The 20,690-nt window shown below is 42.1% G+C and overlaps 1 protein-coding gene across 4 annotated transcripts in view; it reads right to left on the reverse strand.

Moving 5' to 3' along the window:
• The window catches only part of ACBD6 (acyl-CoA binding domain containing 6), a 197,118-nt gene that overhangs the window by 174,604 nt on the left and 1,824 nt on the right, over positions 1-20,690 (reverse strand). For all 4 annotated transcript variants that reach the window (XM_061634254.1, XM_061634253.1, XM_061634255.1 and 1 more), the window contains exons 2-3: positions 16,683-16,747; positions 14,525-14,621 (exon numbers count right to left, since the gene is read on the reverse strand). In XM_061634254.1, coding sequence (XP_061490238.1) covers positions 14,525-14,621; positions 16,683-16,747 — 162 coding nt within the window. The remainder of the gene's footprint in view (positions 1-14,524; positions 14,622-16,682; positions 16,748-20,690) is intronic.

Genomic DNA, 20,690 nt, shown 5'->3' on the forward strand with positions numbered 1-20,690 from the left:
AATGTACATGCTGAGGCCACTCTCGTAGGAGCCCCTCGGGATTTCCTGGAAACCATGGCTTCCTGGGAACTGCACCTTAGTAATATTGGGCCCACCCATGTAGCCGGTCATGCTCTCGACCTTATATTTGTCCTGGGAGGGGAGGGAAGTGGTCTGAAGTTGGGGGTGGCTTCTTCCACCTCTGTGTCATGGTCAGACCACTATCTGGTAAATATAGACTTCTCGATACCACACACCCTCCGCAGGGGAAAAGGACCTATTAGAATGGTCCGTCCCAGACGCCTAATGGATCCAGAAGGATTCCTGACTGCGCTTGGGGAATTGGAACCTGCTGAAGGCCACACGGTCGATAACCTGGTGATGGAGTGGAATGAGGGGATCACCAGGGCTCTGGACCGCGTGGCGCCGAAACGTCCTCTCCCCCTGAACAGAACTCAGTTAGCACCTTGGTATACTCCACGGTTGCGAAATCTGAGACAGGAGGTGAGACGACTAGAACACCGGTGGCGGAAATCCCATTCCGAAGATGTCCGGACACAGGTTAGAGCAGCAGTAACTGCCTACCAAGTGGCAATAAAGGCAGAAAAGAAGAGGTTCTTTGCTGCCTCTATTGCGTCCGCAGAGTGCTGTCCCAGGAGGTTGTTCCAAGTGGTCAGAAGCCTGGTCGGTCCAGTTGCTCAGGAACCCTTGGAACAGTCTAAGGCCTCCTGTGACAAATTAGCAAAGCACTTTGCCGACAAAATCGAACATTTACGGAGCTCAATTCCATACGCCGTGGACACAGTAAATGAAACAGAGTTGGCCAGTTGCAATCCGGTCAAATGGGATCGGTTTCGACCTCTTCCTTCTGAGGATGTGGACAAGGTGCTCTCGACTGTGAAGCCTACCACCTGTCTAACTGATCCTTGCCCATCGTGGCTCCTTGTGAGCTGCAAAGAGAAATTGGGCGAGGGGATTAAGGCGGTGGTCAATGCATCCTTGGAGGAGGGTGTAATGCCATAAGCACTCAAGGAGGCAATTGTAAAGCCCATCTTAAAGAAGTCCTCCTTGGATCCCCAAGTTTTGAATAACTTTCGCCCAATTTCGAACCTACCATTCCTGGGCAAGATCATTGAGCGAGTGGTGGCTAATCAGTTGTCGACACACTTGGATGAAACGGATTATTTGGATCCATACCAATCGGGTTTCAGGACTGGTCACGGAACTGAAACAGCCTTGGTCGCTCTAGTTGATGATATGAGGAGGGCATTAGATAGGGGAGAATTCACCTTTCTTGTCCTCCTCGATCTCTCAGCGGCTTTTGATACTGTCGACCACAGTATCCTTTTACATCGCCTGGAAGAATCGGGAATAGGAGGCACTGTACTACGGTGGTTCCATTCCTTTCTTTCCGACAGGCATCAACAGGTAGCATTGGGGGAGGAGGTTTCAGACCCTTGGCCTCTCAATTGTGGTGTGCCACAGGGCTCTATCCTCTCTCCCATGCTATTTAATATCTATATGAAGCCGCTGGGGACAATCATCAGGAGATTTGGGCTGCAGTGTCACCAATATGTGGATGACACTCAGCTCTATCTCTCGTTTAAATCTTCACCAGAGTCTGCTGTGGAGACCATGTCCAAGTGCCTGGAATCCGTGAGTGGATGGATGGGAAGGAACAGGCTGAAGTTGAATCCTGATAAGACTGAGGTGCTACTCGTGGGAGACAAGGGAAGGCTGGGAGATGTTGACCTGGTGTTCGACGGGGTGAAATTGCCCCTGAAGGACCAGGTCCGCAGCCTTGGGGTTGTTCTTCATTCCAAGCTGTCCATGGAGGCTCAGATTTTGGCAGTGAGCCGGGCAGCTTGGTATCAATTACACCTCATTCGTAGACTGCAGCCCTACCTTCCTGCTCATCAGCTCCCACTGGTGGTACATGCCCTGGTCACCTCTCGGTTGGATTACTGTAATGCGCTGTACGTGGGGTTACCCTTGAAAACGGTCCGGAAATTACAACTTATACAAAATGCTGCGGCTCGACTACTTACAAACTGTCGCCGCCGGGAACACATCACCCCAGTGTTGTTCGACCTACACTGGCTCCCAGTTATTTTCCGGGCCCAATTCAAGGTGTTGGTATTAACCTTTAAATCCCTATACGGTCTCGGCCCAGTTTATCTGATGGAGCGCCTCCAGCGCCACCAACCATGCCGCCCAACAAGATCAGCCACACAGGACCTTCTCTCAATCCCGCCAACTAAAACAGCTAGGTTGGCGGGGACAAGAGAGAGGGCATTTTCAGTGGCGGCCCCCACTCTCTGGAACTCCCTCCCATATGCACTTCGACATGCCCCTTCCCTGAATGTATTCCGCCAAGCTTTGAAGACCTGGCTCTTCAGACAGGCCTTTGGGACTTACGGGGAGGGTTAAATTTTTACGACGAATAGCCTACTACTCTGTACTGGAACTGTTTTATTGTTTTATTGTTATATTGTATTTTATGATGTATTTTATTATGATGTAATGTATTGTTGTTAAATTGTACGTCGCCTAGAGTGGCCATTGGCCAGATAGGCGACCCACAAATTAAATTATCATTATTATTATTATTATTATTACTGAACCGCTGCCTAGCCGCGATAATGGACTGGATGAGAGCGAACAAACTAAAACTCAATCCTGACAAGACTGAGATGCTGTTGGTTGGGGGGCCCTCTGCTCAGATGGTTGATGTCAGACCTGCCCTAGATGGGGTTACACTCCCCCTAAAGGAACAGGTCCGTAGTTTGGGGATCTTATTAGATCCGCTTCTGTCACTTGAGGCTCAGGTAGCCTCGGTGGCACGAAATGCGTTTTACCAGCTTCGGCTGGTAGCCCAACTACGACCCTATCTGGACAGGGAGAACCTAGCCTCAGTTATTCACGCTCTGGTAACCTCCAGATTGGATTACTGTAATGCTCTCTACATAGGGTTACCTTTGAAAACGATTCGGAAACTTCAGCTAGTGCAGAATGCTGCGGCCAGAGTTCTTACTGGGACGAGGAAATTCGACCACATAACACCTATTCTGGCCCAACTGCACTGGCTTCCAATATGTTTCCGGGCCAGATTCAAAGTGTTGGTCCTTACCTATAAAGCCCTTAACGGCACTGGACCGCAATATCTGATGGAACGCCTCTCTCGCTATATTCCTACCCGTTCACTCCGCTTGACGTCTAAGGCCCTTCTCCGGGTCCCAACCCATACAGAGGCCCGGAGAACAGTAACAAGATCTAGGGCCTTTTCGGTGGTGGCCCCCGAATTATGGAATGCCCTCCCAGATGAGATACGCCTGGCGCCTTCCCTGTCATCTTTCCGGCGCCAGGTAAAAACCCACCTCTTCACCCAGGCATTTTAATGTATTTTATGCTTTTAATCTTATTTATTTTATTTCTAGTTTTCTTTTACTTTGTTTATATAATGTTTTATATTGTCTGTGCAATACACACTTGCTATATTTTAAATATTGTGGTTTTATCATGTTGTACACCGCCCTGGGAGCTGCTAGCTATAGGGCGGTTTAGAAATGCAACTAAATAAATAAATAATAAATAAATTTAGCAGCCTGATCATCCCAGAGGGGGAAAAAGTCCATCTGGGCAGGGTGTGGAACTTCCAGGAATCCTCTCAATATTTTAACTTGTCCAAATCAAAGGTACCTTGAAGTGCACTGTTCTCATACGTATCCATTCCACACATGCACCAAATCAATCATTCTTTTCAACTTCAAACAAGCTGGCAATTTCCCAGGTTGACTATACATTTTTATCATTTTTTTGCAGGGGTGTTCCCAGTGAAGTATCCACCGTAGACCCCTTGTTTAATATTTTCCCTTTTTATTTGTCTTTTTATTATTATTTTTCCTCTTTTTATTTGTCTTTTCATTTTTCTCTTCCCCCCCCCCTTTTCACTCTTTATTTGTCAGGTTCAGTCTATCCAAGGCTGAACTGGGGCTTTTAACAGTCGCCAACACAGTGTACAGGTTCAGTCTGTCCAAGGCTGAACCGGAACGACCAATCCCAGTCCCTAGCCTCTCCAAGATACAGGGCGGGACCATCATCCTCCCTTTCAGTCACTCAGCAACACACACACAGAACACTCAGATCTGCGTTATTCCAAAGCTCAAGCAATCCAACATCAGTACTACAGCAATGAAAAGCAACTGAGAAAACACACAGTGCCTCCCCTTTCCCCCAAACAGTTTGCTATAAGCCTGTATTAATATAACATTACCGTCAGTGAAACCGTCCGGAGGAACGGAGAGGAACGGACAGCAAGGAATAAGATTTTGGAAAGGATCTCTTATCAAATTCTGATGAGGCGCCTCCAGCTGTCCGGTCTCACCACTCCAGTCCAGTCTCGGCTTTCACCTGGTGTCCTGGTCACATCCCACTTCTTACACCAGAAATGACAGGGAATTTTGGGTTCTTGGACCAGCGGTCTTTGAAGAATTTAGAAAACACAGTCTTCAGGCAAAAACTAGGCCTTTATTTGATACAAGCGTACGCAAGGTCAGCCTCACCAGAACAAGTGGCAAAGACTGCAATGTGACACTGTCTACATGGGTCTTTTATACAGTTTCAAAATAGCATGTGATGCTATTTCACCAATCATACCATTCCCTTAAAGCATTACATAAAGGTTACACCTTTCTGAGTATTTCTAAACCAATCAAATGACATTAGGTAACTCTAATATCTAGTTACATGAACACGTGTACAGGTCAGCTTCCATGATACGCAAGCATATTTCCTATTCCAATTTTCCGTCTACTGGACTAATGTGATCATTATAGTGCTTTTGTTTGCCGCCCTGGGCTCCTGCTGGGAGGAAGGGCGGGATATAAATCAAATAAATAAATAAATAAATATTCTGCTGTCCCCTTGACTGATGTTCTTTGAGGCCAGTTGAAACCAGTTACTAAGCATAATGTTATATTATTATGATTGGTCTGCCATACATACCCAGCACATAGCATATTCCGTTGTTTCGGATCGGCCAGGCCTACCCGGCACACCTGTTGTTATTGAAACATGTTCTACACATCTATGGCCTTAAGCAACATAATGATTTATCAAATGTTAATCATAAACAGGCCTGGTTTTGCTCACATTCGGGTGCTTGCAAGTTCAAGAACACCACAGGCCTGTTGTTTGGTTATAAGTTTTCTACTCATTATACTTCCTAAAATATATTTCCTAACATGTATATATGGCTAGATATGTGTAAATTCCCCTTTAACTGCACAAAAAGCTGTTGTACTATGGCAATATCAGAAGCCTGTTAGCGTGCATGAATTAGCAGTCAAGGTGTAGAAGATTATTTTACAACAAATAGCCTTTTTATCACTCCCCCCCCCCAAAGTTGCAATTCAGAACCACCAAACTGAAACTAAGGAAACCATGTCCCTCAACTAAAAAGGGATGAGCTAGATTCATTTTGAAATTAAACAATAGAAGTAAGATTCTTTGTAGAATTTTACAGAGCAGTACAGACCTTATGTAGTATGGATAAATGAAAATTATTCTAAAGTTTCAGATACTCTTTTCCCTTCCTTTCTATCGTGTCATGACCTGGATCTCCCCTAGGAAACAATCTTGGTCAGACACTAACTGTGTTTGACAGTCTCAATTACACACCAGGGTGGAGATCTGAAATTAGTTAATTGTGTGCACCGTAATTGCTGCCACCTCTCTTTTACTAGCTACACCAACCCCAGGAAAAGGAAGATAGAGAGGCCACTCCACCTTTAAAATTAGGTGTTCCACAATTGCTCCAAAATAAGAGGATGCACATCTGTCTTTATTAGAAGAATATGGACACAATAAAGGGTGTTTCTTTAAACAGGATAGCTAATGAGGCATGAAATGAGAGTATGTCAAGTGCCATTCCAAAGGTGCTTTCCACACCTGTGGATAAAACTGCTGTATTTCACACTATCATATTATGAATGCCTAAAAGTGTTGCTTGTTATAATATCCAGACAGTGTTGTCTTTTCCATAAAATCCTCCTCCTTCATTAAAAAGTACATATATCTTAGAGTACTTTACACTTTTTATACAATGAGAGGTCAGTTTACATCTAAACAAGATAAAAATAAGTATGTTCAGAGGCGCTTCCGTGAATCTGCCTCTTAAGAAAGGATATTATACCTCAGTCACAGAATCTGTCAGAAACATCTCATTTTAATATTCTGTTCTCTACAGTACTCCGTGGCCCCAACAAACAGCCACACCAAGTGAGTGGGAAAGAATTGGTACTTGGAATGATTTCAAAATATTGATGAAGAGTCACACATTTTCAGCAAACTGTCCTTTCAACTATTTAAGCCATGCAATGTGCTACAATTTCATTACAGCGGCTCTAACTAAAATTCTGATAATCATTTCTATTTGAAAATTTGAAACCAGAATCTTGTGTGTGTGTGTGTGAGTGTGTACTCTCACACTTGCCTCCCTCGTATTATTGGTCCCATCTGCACTACACATTTAAAGCAGTATCATATCACTTTAAACAGTCATGGCTTTCCCCAAAGAATCCTGGGAACTGTAGTTTATTAAGGGTGCTAAGAACAGTTAGGAGACTCCTACTCCCATCACAGAACGACAAATCCCAGAGTTCCCTGGGAAGAGGGATGGATTATTAAACCACTCTGAAAAGTGCAGTTCTGTGAGGGGCTCCCCAAAAGAATGTTAAGCGGTTTTTAAAATCCTGTTTTCCCTCCTTGTGTGTTAAGCCCTAGTAAGCCCTTTAGTTTCAGGCCCTTTTTTGGACCTTATCTTCCTACAATCACAATATTTCATTTTTATTTTGCAATATACATGGTGTATGCACACTTTATCCCCACAACAACCCTGCAAGCTAAGTCAGGCTGAGCAAGGTCACTGAGTGAGCTCTATTGCCAACTGGGAATTTGAACCCAGGTGTCCCCAGTCTTAGTGAGAGATGCTATCCACTACACCACACAGGCTCTGAAGATTCCTTCATAGTGGGAAAACAGGTTATGGATATTGGCATGGCAGCATTTATATCATACTGAGCCCAACACTTGGTTAACAAAACCAGTCAAAACCAAAACCAAAAAAATCAGGATGGCAAGTTGTTCTGAAGGAAAAAAAACACATTTTAAATAACGAACAGCCAAAATTCAAAACATTCAACTAGACCTCAAGAAGTAGAGCACAGGATTGCTCTTCATATAGAAATGTGCTAGAACTCAGGACCACTACCTCTGTACAAACTACAACTAAGAAGATTGATGGTATGCTTTTCACTCATATGATTGAATAGTTGCAATGTAGCAATTACTAACTGCATTTCAATCTCATGTGGGAATTATGCATTTGGTGTTTTTTATGGGAACATTACTGAATAACCTTAAGACAAACAAAAATTTCATTATATTTCCTTGAAGGAAATGACCAGCATGCATTTTTCCTGGTCTATTATACAAGAACTTGAAGCACTGTCATTTATACCCAGAATATAGATTCTAAGGGCTTACTTAAGCTGGCTTTATTTCTGGATGGGGACGCAATGAGTGGGGCTTTACCAGTTTGTCCATGGTGGTGCAGAGTATCTGTTTACTGCCATATACATTATACAGCTTATTGCAATAGAAAGAATGCAAGCATTCACAGAGAGTCAATTATCTACAGTAGAGCAAGAGTACTTTCTCCAGTTTGTGGCAAGAGGCTGAACCCATTTCACACAACCAAAAAACTGCCAGCAGGATGGGTGGTGCAGAGTATATCAACCACATAAGAGAAGCTTTTCTCAAAAATGTCAACTCAAATGTGACAAGAGAAAATGAAGCAGGCTTTCTGAACGAGAGCATGAGTTTCAAGCAAGATCAGAACATGGGTTAGAACTAGCTTGGAATGGATTTTTGTACATTTTAAAGCCTGAGTCTCTTGTAATATAATAGGAAGCTTTCAGCAAATTCTCAGGCAGAGCAATCCTAAGGTGATGGCAGGGATTCGGTGGCAAAGAAACTGCCACGTCCTAAGCCATGCCAACTCACAATAGGCAGAACAGAAGGTGGGAGAGGGGAGATTTTCTAGATTCCCTGCTACCTGTTCAGCCATCTCTGAAATGCCCCATCTTCAGGCTCCCCACCCATGGAACACTGCCCAGTGTACAGCAATGGCAGCAGAGCTGCCCACCACGGCACTGGTGAGGCCTTCTCCCACAGAGGGAGAGGCTGGAAGCATCCAACAGCAACTCAGCTGCCCTTCCCAATTGGTCAGGATTGCTCTCTAAAGGCCAAAATAAATTTAAGATGAAATCATGCAAACTGGTAGCTAACAGGAAGAAAGGAAGAACGTCCAGGAGACGCCCCATTCTGTGCAAATCTTTTCATTAATTCTTAATTAGTATTTTTGTTTTATTATTACATCATGTCAATTTAAACTGCAGGAGCTGGTTTGGCAGTAATTTATTTCAATCAGCTGCTAGAATAAAGATGACTGCCCTGTCATAAATAAAAGTTAAGAGTCCATAAATTTAAAGAGACATAAAATCAAAGAACTAACATAAACCCATGCAAAAATAAATAAATATATAAATCAGCCTCCATGTGTAGTTTTACTTACATTAATTGCATAAAGACATGTCATTCTTTTCTTGATAAATGGAGCCTATAGCTTGAGTTTAGGCTCAAAAGGAACTAGAAATAGTGACGCTACTGGTGTTTATGGGTACTTCTGGGCAAATTGTGACAGCAGTAGAGGGAGAAATGCCTGTCATTTGTCAAATTAGATAACCTGTTGAGTGGAGGGAAAGAAAGAATCCTGCTAAAGTGGCACACTGTGCACATGACAATTTTACTCAACAGAATGAGAACTACTCACAGGGCAATTGATACCTCCAGCACAGAACACTAGTTTAAAAGTGTATTTGCTAGGTGCTTATTTATACACTGCCAAGGTAGAAACCATTCTGATAACTTCTTACATTTAAAATTCCATTCACTTATCAACCTTAATTCAATGTTATGCCATTGGCATGAAAGATATACCTTATAAAAGAGTAATCCTTTATATTTAAACCACTACTAGCTGTCAGGCCCATCTCAGAGATGCCTCCCCTGCCTCCCCAGGAACTCCTCCCACTCCATCCCAAGTCCTGCCCCCCAATTCTCCCCCATCACCCCCTGGGCCTAAGGAGCAAAGATGGCAGCCATCCCAATCAGAAGTCCAGAGTTGCTGAAGGAGTGCCTGTTTGGCTGTCGGACAGCTCTAGTACCAATCAGAAGGGTCTACTTGGGAAGAGCAGGAGCTGGCTGTGACTACATAAGTCTCTCCGTCTCCTTTGGACTGATGCCTATTACCAGGTTGTTTTATAATAAGGATAGGGATTTGCACCCTAAGAACTCGTAGCTTCAAAAAGCTTCTATATCATTCCAGCCTTCAGCGATTAAGAACCTACCCTCCTCCACTATGCATCTACCTTGGTTTCTCCCATGTGAATAGTAAAGGTATAGGCAATAGCCTCTCAAACCCCTTTCTCTCCAGTATTACCAGCGATAGAGGTTCTAACATGATTTCCCTATTAAGTACATCCGCTGCAATTCCCTGTGGCCTAGCCAGGACACAGGCAAATACCATCAGCTGTGTAACATACAATGGCACATTATCTTGATGTGGTTCAACAAAATGGATCACTACACCAAACAGTAGGGAAAAGACCTTTTGGGTGTGTCTTTAAATATTCATGAGCACCAAATATATCTCAGAATCCAGAAGAATGAAGCCTGACCTGTATTTATACTACAGTGTTAATTATACAATCATATTTAGGACATTTTGTCAACTATTTTCTATTACAAGCTGGTTCTGAATCATCTCTCTCATCCTCACTTAACATAGCAATTAATACAAAAGATACAAAAGCAGATCTTCCATATATGTTGCAAGATGGCCAAAACTGTGGTCATAGGGGACTTGCCACTAGTACATTTTAAGTTTCTGGCATGTTGTTGTTCCACATATTTAATATAGAAAAGCTTTAAAATAATAAAAACAACTAGAAAGTATTTAAGATCTGAACAGGATGGTTCATGACAGATTCTGTTGGAGGTCACTGATTCATAGGGTCACCATAAGTTGTAATCAACTTGAAGGCACATAACAACAACAATAAAATTTAACAGTGTAGAAACATTATAGGTGGGTTTTCAAACTAGTTTAAGCACAGCAAATTTTAAATACAAGCACCAGCACAGAAGAATGTACATAGTTAGGTATGAAATTGGCCAGTTATTTTTAAAGACAAAAAAGCATCAGAAAATTGAAATGTACATGAAGATTATAAAATTCAATTTTTAAAAGCATATCTGAGCCAGACACCAACATTAACAGAATACAATTTTACACAAACTTTTCTTTATTTTAAATATTATGAACAACCTTTTATATAAAAATCATGCACACAATGGAATCACTGGGAGTAGAATGTGAAAAAGTTCCCTTTCTTTGCAAATGATATACCATTAATGGAGTCATTCTTGTGTTAGCAAAATAAAGATACAAGGAAGGATATAAAAGAAGCCATATATTAAATTAGGCCATGACCCAACATATTTTCCTTTGTTCTCCTCCCAACCTCTGGTAATCCTGACCAAACCTCTATCGCTTCTGGCTGCAGATGATGACTCACTGGACAGATTAACAAGGTGGCATCTGTTTGTGTGACCAAACTAAAGAGACATGTGGAGTCTGGTTTTGCTTGCAAGCCACAGTTTTGTTAATACACTGCATTCACCTTATTTCTTCCAGCCAGAAAATACTTTCTGTCTAATGTTAATTTTCAATTCTGAGACACTGTATTTCTCTCAAGTTCTCCCATTTTACACTGAAAAGATGAGCTTGCTAAAAATATATCTAACATGCACTTTTAAACTCTAGGAATATTTTAAAGACAAAGGGTTATATTCAACTAAGTTTTATTCAAGAGTACACTCATTGTAATTAATGGGCCTACATTAGTCATGTTCATTAATTTCAATGGTCTACTCTTAGCATTGGATACAAACCAAAAGCTAGTATTTTGGGAAACAAGACTGGATCATAAACCATACATTTCAGTTTGTTAAAATTAGGGTGTGATTATAGGTTTAGATTATGCATTTTTAAAGTTTATTTTGTAATGGACAGGGCCCAGTAAAATGGTTTCTTTATAAGGGAAAAGACCAGCCAACTCCATGTTGGCATCAAAGTTTGTGCAACTGATCTTGCATTGAAGGCTTTCCAAAGCAGCACAGGAGCCGAGGAAGCTGCCTTGGGCAGAGTCAGACCATTAGTCCATCTAGCTCAGCATGGTCTGCACTGGCTGGCACTGGGTTTCACGCAGGGAGTCTCTCCCAGCCCTACCTGGAGATGCCGGGGAGTGAGCCTGGGACCTCCTGCATGCAAGGCAGCTGCTCTTCCACGGAGACCTTCCCCATCCTAAAGCTATAAACACACCTTCGACCTCTGAATTCGGTTGGGAGGCTTTGCAAGACACTTAACTAAATTAACACAATCCATTCTATTTCTTGCTGTTATATTGCCATAAATGCAGCACAGTGTTATCTGCAAGGAAAGTCATGTTTATAGGTTAGAAACTGTTTTTATTCAGAATTATTTATTCAATATCACAACTGAAGTCCTAGTGAATTATTAAATTTGTCAAAATTCAAACATTTCAACAGTAACTGACATTTTGCTTTAGTTGTCTGCAGTGACTGGTTAGGCACTTGATGACACACTGCCCTCTAGAGGCTATTCTACAGAAAAGAAGAAAAAATAGTAACTACGTGCAAGGCCTGTTTTGAACCTGAAGCAGGTGAGCTTTTATCACTTTATTTTCTTTCAAGCTTGCTTCTACAAGCACAGTGGCTATTCTCTGTGCTCCCCTCATCACCACCAGCTGAAAACTCAAGGTCACACCCTGGTTCCCTGACACTAGAGCCCCTTTTTATTCAGTTTCCCAAGAAAACAGAAAACTATTGACAGATCAAATAGAAAGTAGCAATTATCTAAGTACATACTTTCTCTGTACAAGATTCAGAGAAACTGAGCAAATGGGTGTAACTACAACAAGAACCAATGAAGGTAAAACCACCCAAAAAACTAAATCATATGGGTGGATATACAAATGTAATAAATATAAAACTAAACTATAAAGAGTGTAAATTCTAGAGAGGTGATATAAAAGAATAACCTTCCTGGGATCAGACAAAAAGATCCATCTAAGTTAATCTTCTGTTGCTCAGTGGCCACACAGATGTCTCTAGAAACGACAAATCAGAGCATGAACGGAATACCAATATACTGAAGGAACGTCTTTCTATACATCAGAGCTGGGCATAAAGTGGAAGTGGTCACCATCTTCCTGCACTGCCTATGAATTCCCAGAATCTGGCTGGTTTTTGTGCTCCGGCCTACTTGTAGGCTTCCCATAAGGGGCATCTGGTTGGCCACTGTGAGAACAGGATGCTGGACTAGATGGGCCATTGGCCTGATTCAGCAATTATACTCTTAACAGAAAGATGAACAAGATGAAGTGACTGGTTTTTCCATTTCATCTTTTTATTTGGCCAAAGACACCTTTAACACCTTGAATTAGCAGAAGATTTAAATGCACAAGGAAGTAACACTTCACTTACTAGTGTACTCAGAAAATTCTAAATTAAAATTTGAAGTGAAAAATTGCTATGAAAGAATGGCAATAATATGATATATGAGCTTTTGTTCACTACTAGAATCAGAGCTCCCTCTTGTGGCCCAAGTGTTAACTAAGATGCAACTTAAAATTGCGATGACTTCAGAATGAGAAGTCACCAAGGGAGAAAAATTGTGGCTTACCAACTTTCTCTTAACTCCCATTTAATTTGAAATCAAAGAATTGCAGTATAAGCTTCAGGATATAAAAAATAGCTTTTAAATGATTTAATTTGCAGTTACAATAATTGTTAGACGGAAACAACTGGCTAGCACAACAGCAAATACCTTCTCAAGCCTTAGGATGTTAAATCCATCTTAACGTCTGAGGACTGCATATTAAGACGTTTACTATTACTAAGTCAAGCCACTTGCTTCAGATGCCCATCCATTGCTATGCAAAGTGCTTTGCTCTAAAATTAAGCATACCTGCTCAAATTACAAGAAGAAGAATTGAGCAGGCCCTATCAAATCAGAAGGTGAGGAGGTATCATTTTGGGGAATCTTAAGTGTTCAAGTGCAAAGTTCAGAACACCACTTTAAGGATTTCTGAGTATTCAGAACTAGCAGGCTGGTACCTGGCGTTGGTCAGGAAATCTAAGAAACCAAACAAATCAGTGCACTTTTTAAATCAGATATTAAAATCAGAGCAGTTTTGAAATGTTCAGTCCTTCTTGATTGAAAATGGCCAAACACAGATGAAAACCTGAATCTTGATCTTAGGAAGCATCATGCTAAATTTGATGATGATATCTTGACAGGTGCCCAAACATATAGCAAATATACAAACTCCTCTCCAAAACATATAACAGAAGATGCTTGAGCACAAATTATCTCAGCAAGCACTTTGGTGCTCACACAATGCTACTATTACCTCTATAATCCTTACAAAATTGTGCAAGGTAGGACAATATATTCATATTGCAGCTGGGGAATGAAAAGGCTTGCTCAGGAAAAGTCAACTAAGCACCCACTTAGACTTCTGAGACTGAAGAAGGAGTCACAGTACTACTGTCATAGCCATAAAGAGAATAGGAGTGGACAACCTGAAACTTGACTTAATTTCAAAACCCCTCTGCATATATGTTCAGCTTTCAATATCAGCATTACACAGAAGAAAAAATGGCAGCTATACAGTGAAAGTTCCAGTGAATACAGAAAAGAAGTTATATGAATTAGGAGTAAGATTGCTTATAATAAAATTATATATAGCAATACATGATCTCTCTCTCACACACACACAAACAGAACAGACATAAATTGTTACTTACAAATTTTCAAAAGAATCTTTAATCTGGAAGTCTTATGAAGGAAAACGTTTTGCTCCTAAATGCTAAACAAATCTGAGGTTACCAAGCAATTCTTCAAAGCTATACTTCCTAACTACATAACTTCCGAGCTACGCAAGTTGTGATCTACCAAGAGGCCCAACAGCCATGAACAGCAGCCTTCCCGCTACAGGACAGCTTCTCTTGTTTGTTCAGTCCTAGACAGGCAGCAGCAACAAGTAGTATATAGAGTTTCTGGTAAGCCTGCATGGCTGATAGGTTGGCAAGTCTCAAGTTGTGCACACTTGTGGTATTGAAAAACATCACTGTTGACTAAACAACAGACAAATGTTACCTACAAGAAAACTACTTACTTTGAATATCAGAAGGATTTAGTTACATTTGCTGCAAAACCCACATTTCCTTTGGCTCCAACTAAAATCTACAATGTCTACAGGCCTGAGGCACTACATAGCCCTGTATGGCCTATTCATCTACATAATGAATAATTCAGATAATTTATTCAGCCTACCTGTGGATTCCAAGTGGAGTCCAATTTCTTCACAATAGCAACATACTCTCGCATTGCCTGCTCTGGACTTGTATCACCCAATGCTTTCCAAGCTTCCCTGGAACACAGATGGAAGGGAACAAGATCCATTACTCTGTAGAAGTTCATGTATCTACCTCCAAATTTCCCACCTTCAATTTAATACCCTCTTCAGGCTTATATACTTGATTTATCCATAATTAATTTATGCATGTACATAGTTAGCATCACCACTTTTCTACTTGCATTTGAATAGTTGTGCACTTTCACCAAATGTCTATTTTCTGGTGATGTAGGATATGAGTCAGAAGCATGGAACATCACAATTATTTTGAAGCAATTCCTATCAGCAGCTCAGCCCACCTACCAATGAACCATAAGCTGCCTTCTAAGACGCCCCCATTTTATGGAGGTTTTATGCAAGAGCTGTCTGAACAGAAAAAGAGCCTCTGGAGGCAGTTTCCTAGGTGTTCTCCTGTCAGCCTTCTAATCTACTCTTTGAACGCAAGGAATGTTAGAAAGAGGTTTGGTGGTTCCACAGAAGGGAGCTGCTGAAGTTACTACTTTGGGGGGTTTCAAAAGAGAAAAGAAAAAAAGATCCATAGTGAGCGCATCTTCTCACTACAGTTAGATAACAGATAACAGGTGATGCAGTCATCTGAGTATTTCACTAAGGAACCTATACCTGATTTAGATGCCAGTATATGGCTGGTAATTTGACTAGAAAAAAAGTTTCATCAGCTAACTGGTCAAATATTGATCAAGGTGACATGTAATAAAACAGGGTAGTTCATGACAGATGCTCTTGGAGGTCACTGATTCATAGGGTCGCCATGAGTCGTGGTCGACTTGAAGGCACATAACAACAACAACTGGAACCAAGACAGACATGCTAATTAAAAATGTTCCTGCTTCTATGCAACAAAATAGTTCTGAACTATTGTAATTATTTATAAATAACTATAGTTGTCTTTGCAATACAATTATTTATAGTGCAAAAAAAAATAAGTGAATGACATTCAAGAAATGTAACATTTTTCTTGGCTTTTACCCCATTTAAAATTGTTTTAAATAAAATTTAAAAATTAATACATATAGCAGCTATAGATGTGAGCTTTTAAATATAGTGTGTGTGTATATATATATATATATATGTATATATCTGTAGTTAGCAATGCCGCCAACATTTGTAATTACCAGGTTTGGAATATTAAGCTGCCCAGGCTGTAAGTAAGTGTTCAGATGTGTTACAATTAGAATGGAAAACAAGTTTCTGCACATGCACGGTTTGTGACTTTTAAGCTGCCCCTCAAGATTTCATCTATTTCGTCATTGTCCTGAACACTAATCACAGTTCAAACAGGCTTCTGTAAAAGCCCCCAAAAGTTGGTGGTGCTCTACAGGTGACAGGTCAGGGAAGCTCTCAAGCCTTTTTGAGCAAGACAGCTGCACAACCCTTAACTTTGGGTTTGTGACACACACACTCTCTCACTCACACATGCTCTGCAATTTAAAAAAGAGACTGTCACATTCACAAGGGCACACCTGTCTTTTAGGGACTGTAGGTGTAAACAAGAACGGATCCCATAGCGGAGCACTGATATGACCACTATATTGTACAAACTTTTAAAAAATGAGAAATAAGGAGGGGAGCTAAAAATATAAATGTTTGCTAATTAACACAAAATAAATTGAATGCAGAGTAATTTCAGCATCCTCTACAGAAAATTCTCTAAGGCAGTGGTTTCCAAACTTTCCCCCCACAGACCATTTGAAAATTGCTGAAGGTGTCAGCAGACCACTTAATGATTCTTCTGCCTATTGTAGCAATTACAAAGTGCTGTGCGAGACGCTTCGTTATTTTTAATTGCATTTTTATTGCTTCTTTCATTTCTTATCGTGTATTTCATTGTATTACAATATGCATTCCATTGAATTCAAATTGTAATACAATAAAATATAAGAACTGAAGCAATAAGAAACAGTTAAAAATCAGTATGAATATTTAATAGAAATATGTTGGGGACCAACTGAAAAAAGCTTGCGGACCACTGGTGGTCCATGAATGACAGTCTGGGAACCCCTGTTCTAAAAGAGATTTGGAAAAAGTATACAGAAATCATTATGCATTTCTACTTACCACTTCTGCTTTCCCTCAAAGTCAAAAAATCCAGGTTTGGGAGTGTTGCAGCTACCACATTTGACCTAGAGAAAAAGATGGGAAGGGGGAAAATGCTGAAGTGAGTGATAAAAGAAAAATGAGTTATTTTGATATATGTCTTTATGGACTGCCTAACAAAATAGCTTGACTTTAGTTTCTAATTTTATCCCAAGAACTGAAGAAGTGCTTTGGGCAGAGCAATCTAACTCATGGGAAGTTGGCAGAAGAGGAGTCAGTGGGAAGCTTAGCGGCATCCATTTCCCAATTGGGAGCCGGCGGGCCGGCAGAACGTTGGCTCCACTGAAAGCTACGTGCACAAATGAGAAAGAAAAAGCCGGCTCTCACAAATACCCTTACTGGCAAATAAGAGCTCCTCATTGACTTTCATTAGAATTATTTCCTTAGACCGACCTTTTTCTTGGCTTAACTTTGGCCTGGATCAGGACCCACTGGAGTGCTCAGAACAGAAGTTAGATGTCGCATACGCCCCCCCCATAGTCCCTCCTCCAACACACCCCTGGAATGCTCCTTTTCGAGCCTTCTACCAGCTTCCGTTTGGCACCCCTTCTGCCAGGCTGGGCTTCCCTCGCCAACTCCTGGCTGAGCCAGCAGGGTCCCAGCTCTGCTGTGGTGGAGCGGCTTCTGCCAGCGGAGCCTGACAGAGCCGGGACCCTGCCCACTCAGCTGGGGGTCCACCATATCCAATTCCCCTCAGCCTGGTGTAAATACGAGTTGCATTGAGCCCTAAGAATATAAAACTTGCTTTGCAGGACCAAACCAAAACTCATTTAGGCCATCACTGTCTCCAACTAGATGTCTCCGGAAGCTCAGACCTGGGAATGATAGCGATGGATGGTTTGGCTTCTCCCCAAGCAGTTAGTAAGCAGGATATTGCCTCTAAACCCCAAGGTTCCATTTATACTCATTCATAACTCCTCGCAAACAAGAAGGTAAGTTGTTTTAGTTAATGGACCTTTCAGGTTGATTGTCAACTATAACAAAAATCAGAGGAAAATAGAAAGATAAGCCAATCATGGAGCATGTCTGTGCAGCCTATATAACTTTCCTCCAGCTGACCACACAAAAGGCTAGAAAAATCACAAACACAAGATAAAATGTTTAATCACAGGAACCTGTAAGATAGTACTAGAATTGTTCCTACACTGCTGTTTTACACATTTATTTATTTACTTACTTACCGCCCCATAGCCGAAGCTCTCTGGGCGGTTTACAGCAATTAAACACATAGCAATGAATTCAAATGTTCTAGCCTTAAAAAGCATTAAATGCTCCAATCAACAATCGAGCGCATAGGGAGGTGCACAGGGAGAACTTGGGAGCAGGAGGAGTTACAAATTTGGTTGTGGAAACTGACTGTGTAAAGGAGCACAAGGTTTTTTTGAAAACCAAGAATTCTGTTATCAAAATAAGTTTCAAATATACAGTTGTTTTTAAATAGCTTTATTATGGAGCACCAAGATTTTGCATAAAATGTTCCTCTTCTAGAGAGGCTTCCCTAGATAAATACATAAACAACAGAAACAAATCCATTTGCTCAAGGTTCTACAGAGTGAGAGAGATGTGTAGATAATCCAGGCCTGCTGATATTCTGTCGGGAAGTGGTGAATACTGAGAAATGCTCAGGGCTGAATGTATGCAATTCTGGGGAAGTACAAAATAAAAAAGCACCAAATGTGGTGTTAGGCATAATGCTGCCTCCTGAGCATATTTGCTTTCTTTTCTGTCTTTACATTTCTCGCTCTTATGGCTGCATAATATGCTTGATACTAGATGTGCAATGCCTGTTATCTCAGAAGCTGCTCACTAATGTTTCTAGTGGGTGGTGGCATCTGTGGCCTGCAAAGCTCCTGGCCCCTACTTATCACAAGCAACTACAGAGTTCACTACAAAAAAAAGTACATTTAACATCTATGTGACACTCCAAAGTTTGTAAATTACCAAGGTTCTCAACTGAGAGAAGTATGGTGTTAGGAGAAGGTCAGGCTGCATAAGAAGAGGCAGTAGATATCTTAAAGGTCTTCTAGACCAGTGGTTCCCAACCTGGAGGTCAGGAAGTCATCGGGGGGGAGGGGGATGAAGAGCCAAGTGAGGAATTATGATTTTTTTTAAAAAAAGTCTTCACACCAGTTAAAATGAACTGAGCAGGTGCAAGCAACTTTCATTCCCAGATCCTCACCCAGTCCCGTAAGGAGACTGCTCTTCCTGGGCACCCAGCTCCTTATCCCCTAATGATGAAGGGTAGCCCCAGCCTTTGCACACTGCATGGACTAGTGGCAACAACAGTAGTAGCAGGAGGAGGAGAGCGCAGGCATGGCAGCCAATGTGTGTGTGTGTGTACGTGTGTGTGTGTGTGAGAGAGGGGGGGGTCCTCTGGCCTCCTCGCGATCCCTTCCCACAACCCACCAGACTCCTGAAGTGCAAACAACACAGAAGGAGCCATGCACCAGCAGTGCCACTCTTCCTATCCCATGCATTTTCCTCTCCTCTCTCAGGCTCTTACCAGGCTAAGGTGAAGGGAGAGGCGATGGGGGAGATAAGGGAGAGAAAAGAAGGGGAGGTCGTTCCTCATCCCTTTGCTTCAGAAAAGAAGAGAGAGAAAGGAGGTGGCAGTTGAGTTGGATTCCACCCTTGCACTCACCATCTACTCCCCTCTTCTCCCTCCCCCACTGCAGGACACTTTCCCTTTGGTGTAAGGGGACAGGCGTGAGGGGGGAGCGAAGGAAAGAAGGAGAGTGGGGCCATGTCCATTTGTTTTGAGGCCTTGCTGCCACTACAGATCACTCCAAGGAGCAAGAGAGAGAAAAGGAAACACCTAGAACGGGCATGAAGCCCACTTTACTCCAGCCCTCTCTCCCTCCCTTCTGCTGCCCCTGCCCTCATGTCCCAAGCGCCCTCCCTCCCACACTGCTCCTCTTCACTCTTCCAGCCACTGCCACTACCTCTTACTTGCTGCCATCTTTTGACTCACTGAACCTCTCCCCCACCCACAACCTGCCTTTCCTCCCTCTAACCCTGCCCCCTTCTTTTGCATTACTTCTCTCTCTCTCTCTGCCCATTCATACTTGCCTGCCCGCACCCCAGTGCCCAAGTTTGCTCCTATTTTGATTTTGCCCATAGGCTTGTTTGAACTGTGTGTTTTAATGTATTACATTATTGGGCTTTAATTTCCTGCTAGGGAGATTTCTCTCTCTCTCCTGCCTCTGTTTCTCCACCGGCATGCAAATCATGATGCTGGCCAGAGTAGCAACAGCAGGAGGAGCACCAATTAGCATGTGGGGGTCCCAAAGTCTTTTCAGGTTACAGAGGGGGTCCTGTACTCATAAAGGCTAGGAACCACTGTTCTAGATCATCCTTCAGTTTTCAGAACATGAGGGGCCACGCCAATGTGCCCCCTCACCTGGTGCTGCTCCTCCTGAATACCAATTCTACAATAAAACTATCCATGATTTGATCTTGGTAAAGGGACTGACCTAGTGTGCATTACTGACCTGGGAGGATGGACAGCCCTAAGGTGATCCAGCTTTGTCTACCTGGATACTCTGGATTGCACTGGCATAGCCCAGAGTTGTGGGGGGAGGGAGTTGCCCTCATCCATAAAAACACGATCTCTCTTGCCAGAAAACCAGTGCACCCAATTTGAGGGACGGTTCCTGCTGCTTAGCCAAAGAAAGGAAACAAGGATCATATTGCTATACCTTGCAGAGGTGATATTGGGAGTGGTGTTGGAGTACCCTCAGACTACAAGACCAACATACATGCTAACAACATTTTGCTAGCAGACCACCATACATGCTGAGGATGCCTTGTCATGGTTGGCTCAGGATTTAATGGCCACTATAAGAATTAGCATGCAGATCATGTGCTCTACTACTTGTTTTGACCCCTCTCTGGTGGCAGGGGGACAGCTGAACTAATGATTTCAGTGCATCATTAGTCCAACACACATAACACGCCATACCCTTGATC

The sequence above is a fragment of the Rhineura floridana genome, chromosome 6, assembly GCF_030035675.1.
Source record: "Rhineura floridana isolate rRhiFlo1 chromosome 6, rRhiFlo1.hap2, whole genome shotgun sequence".
NCBI lineage: Eukaryota > Metazoa > Chordata > Lepidosauria > Squamata > Rhineuridae > Rhineura > Rhineura floridana.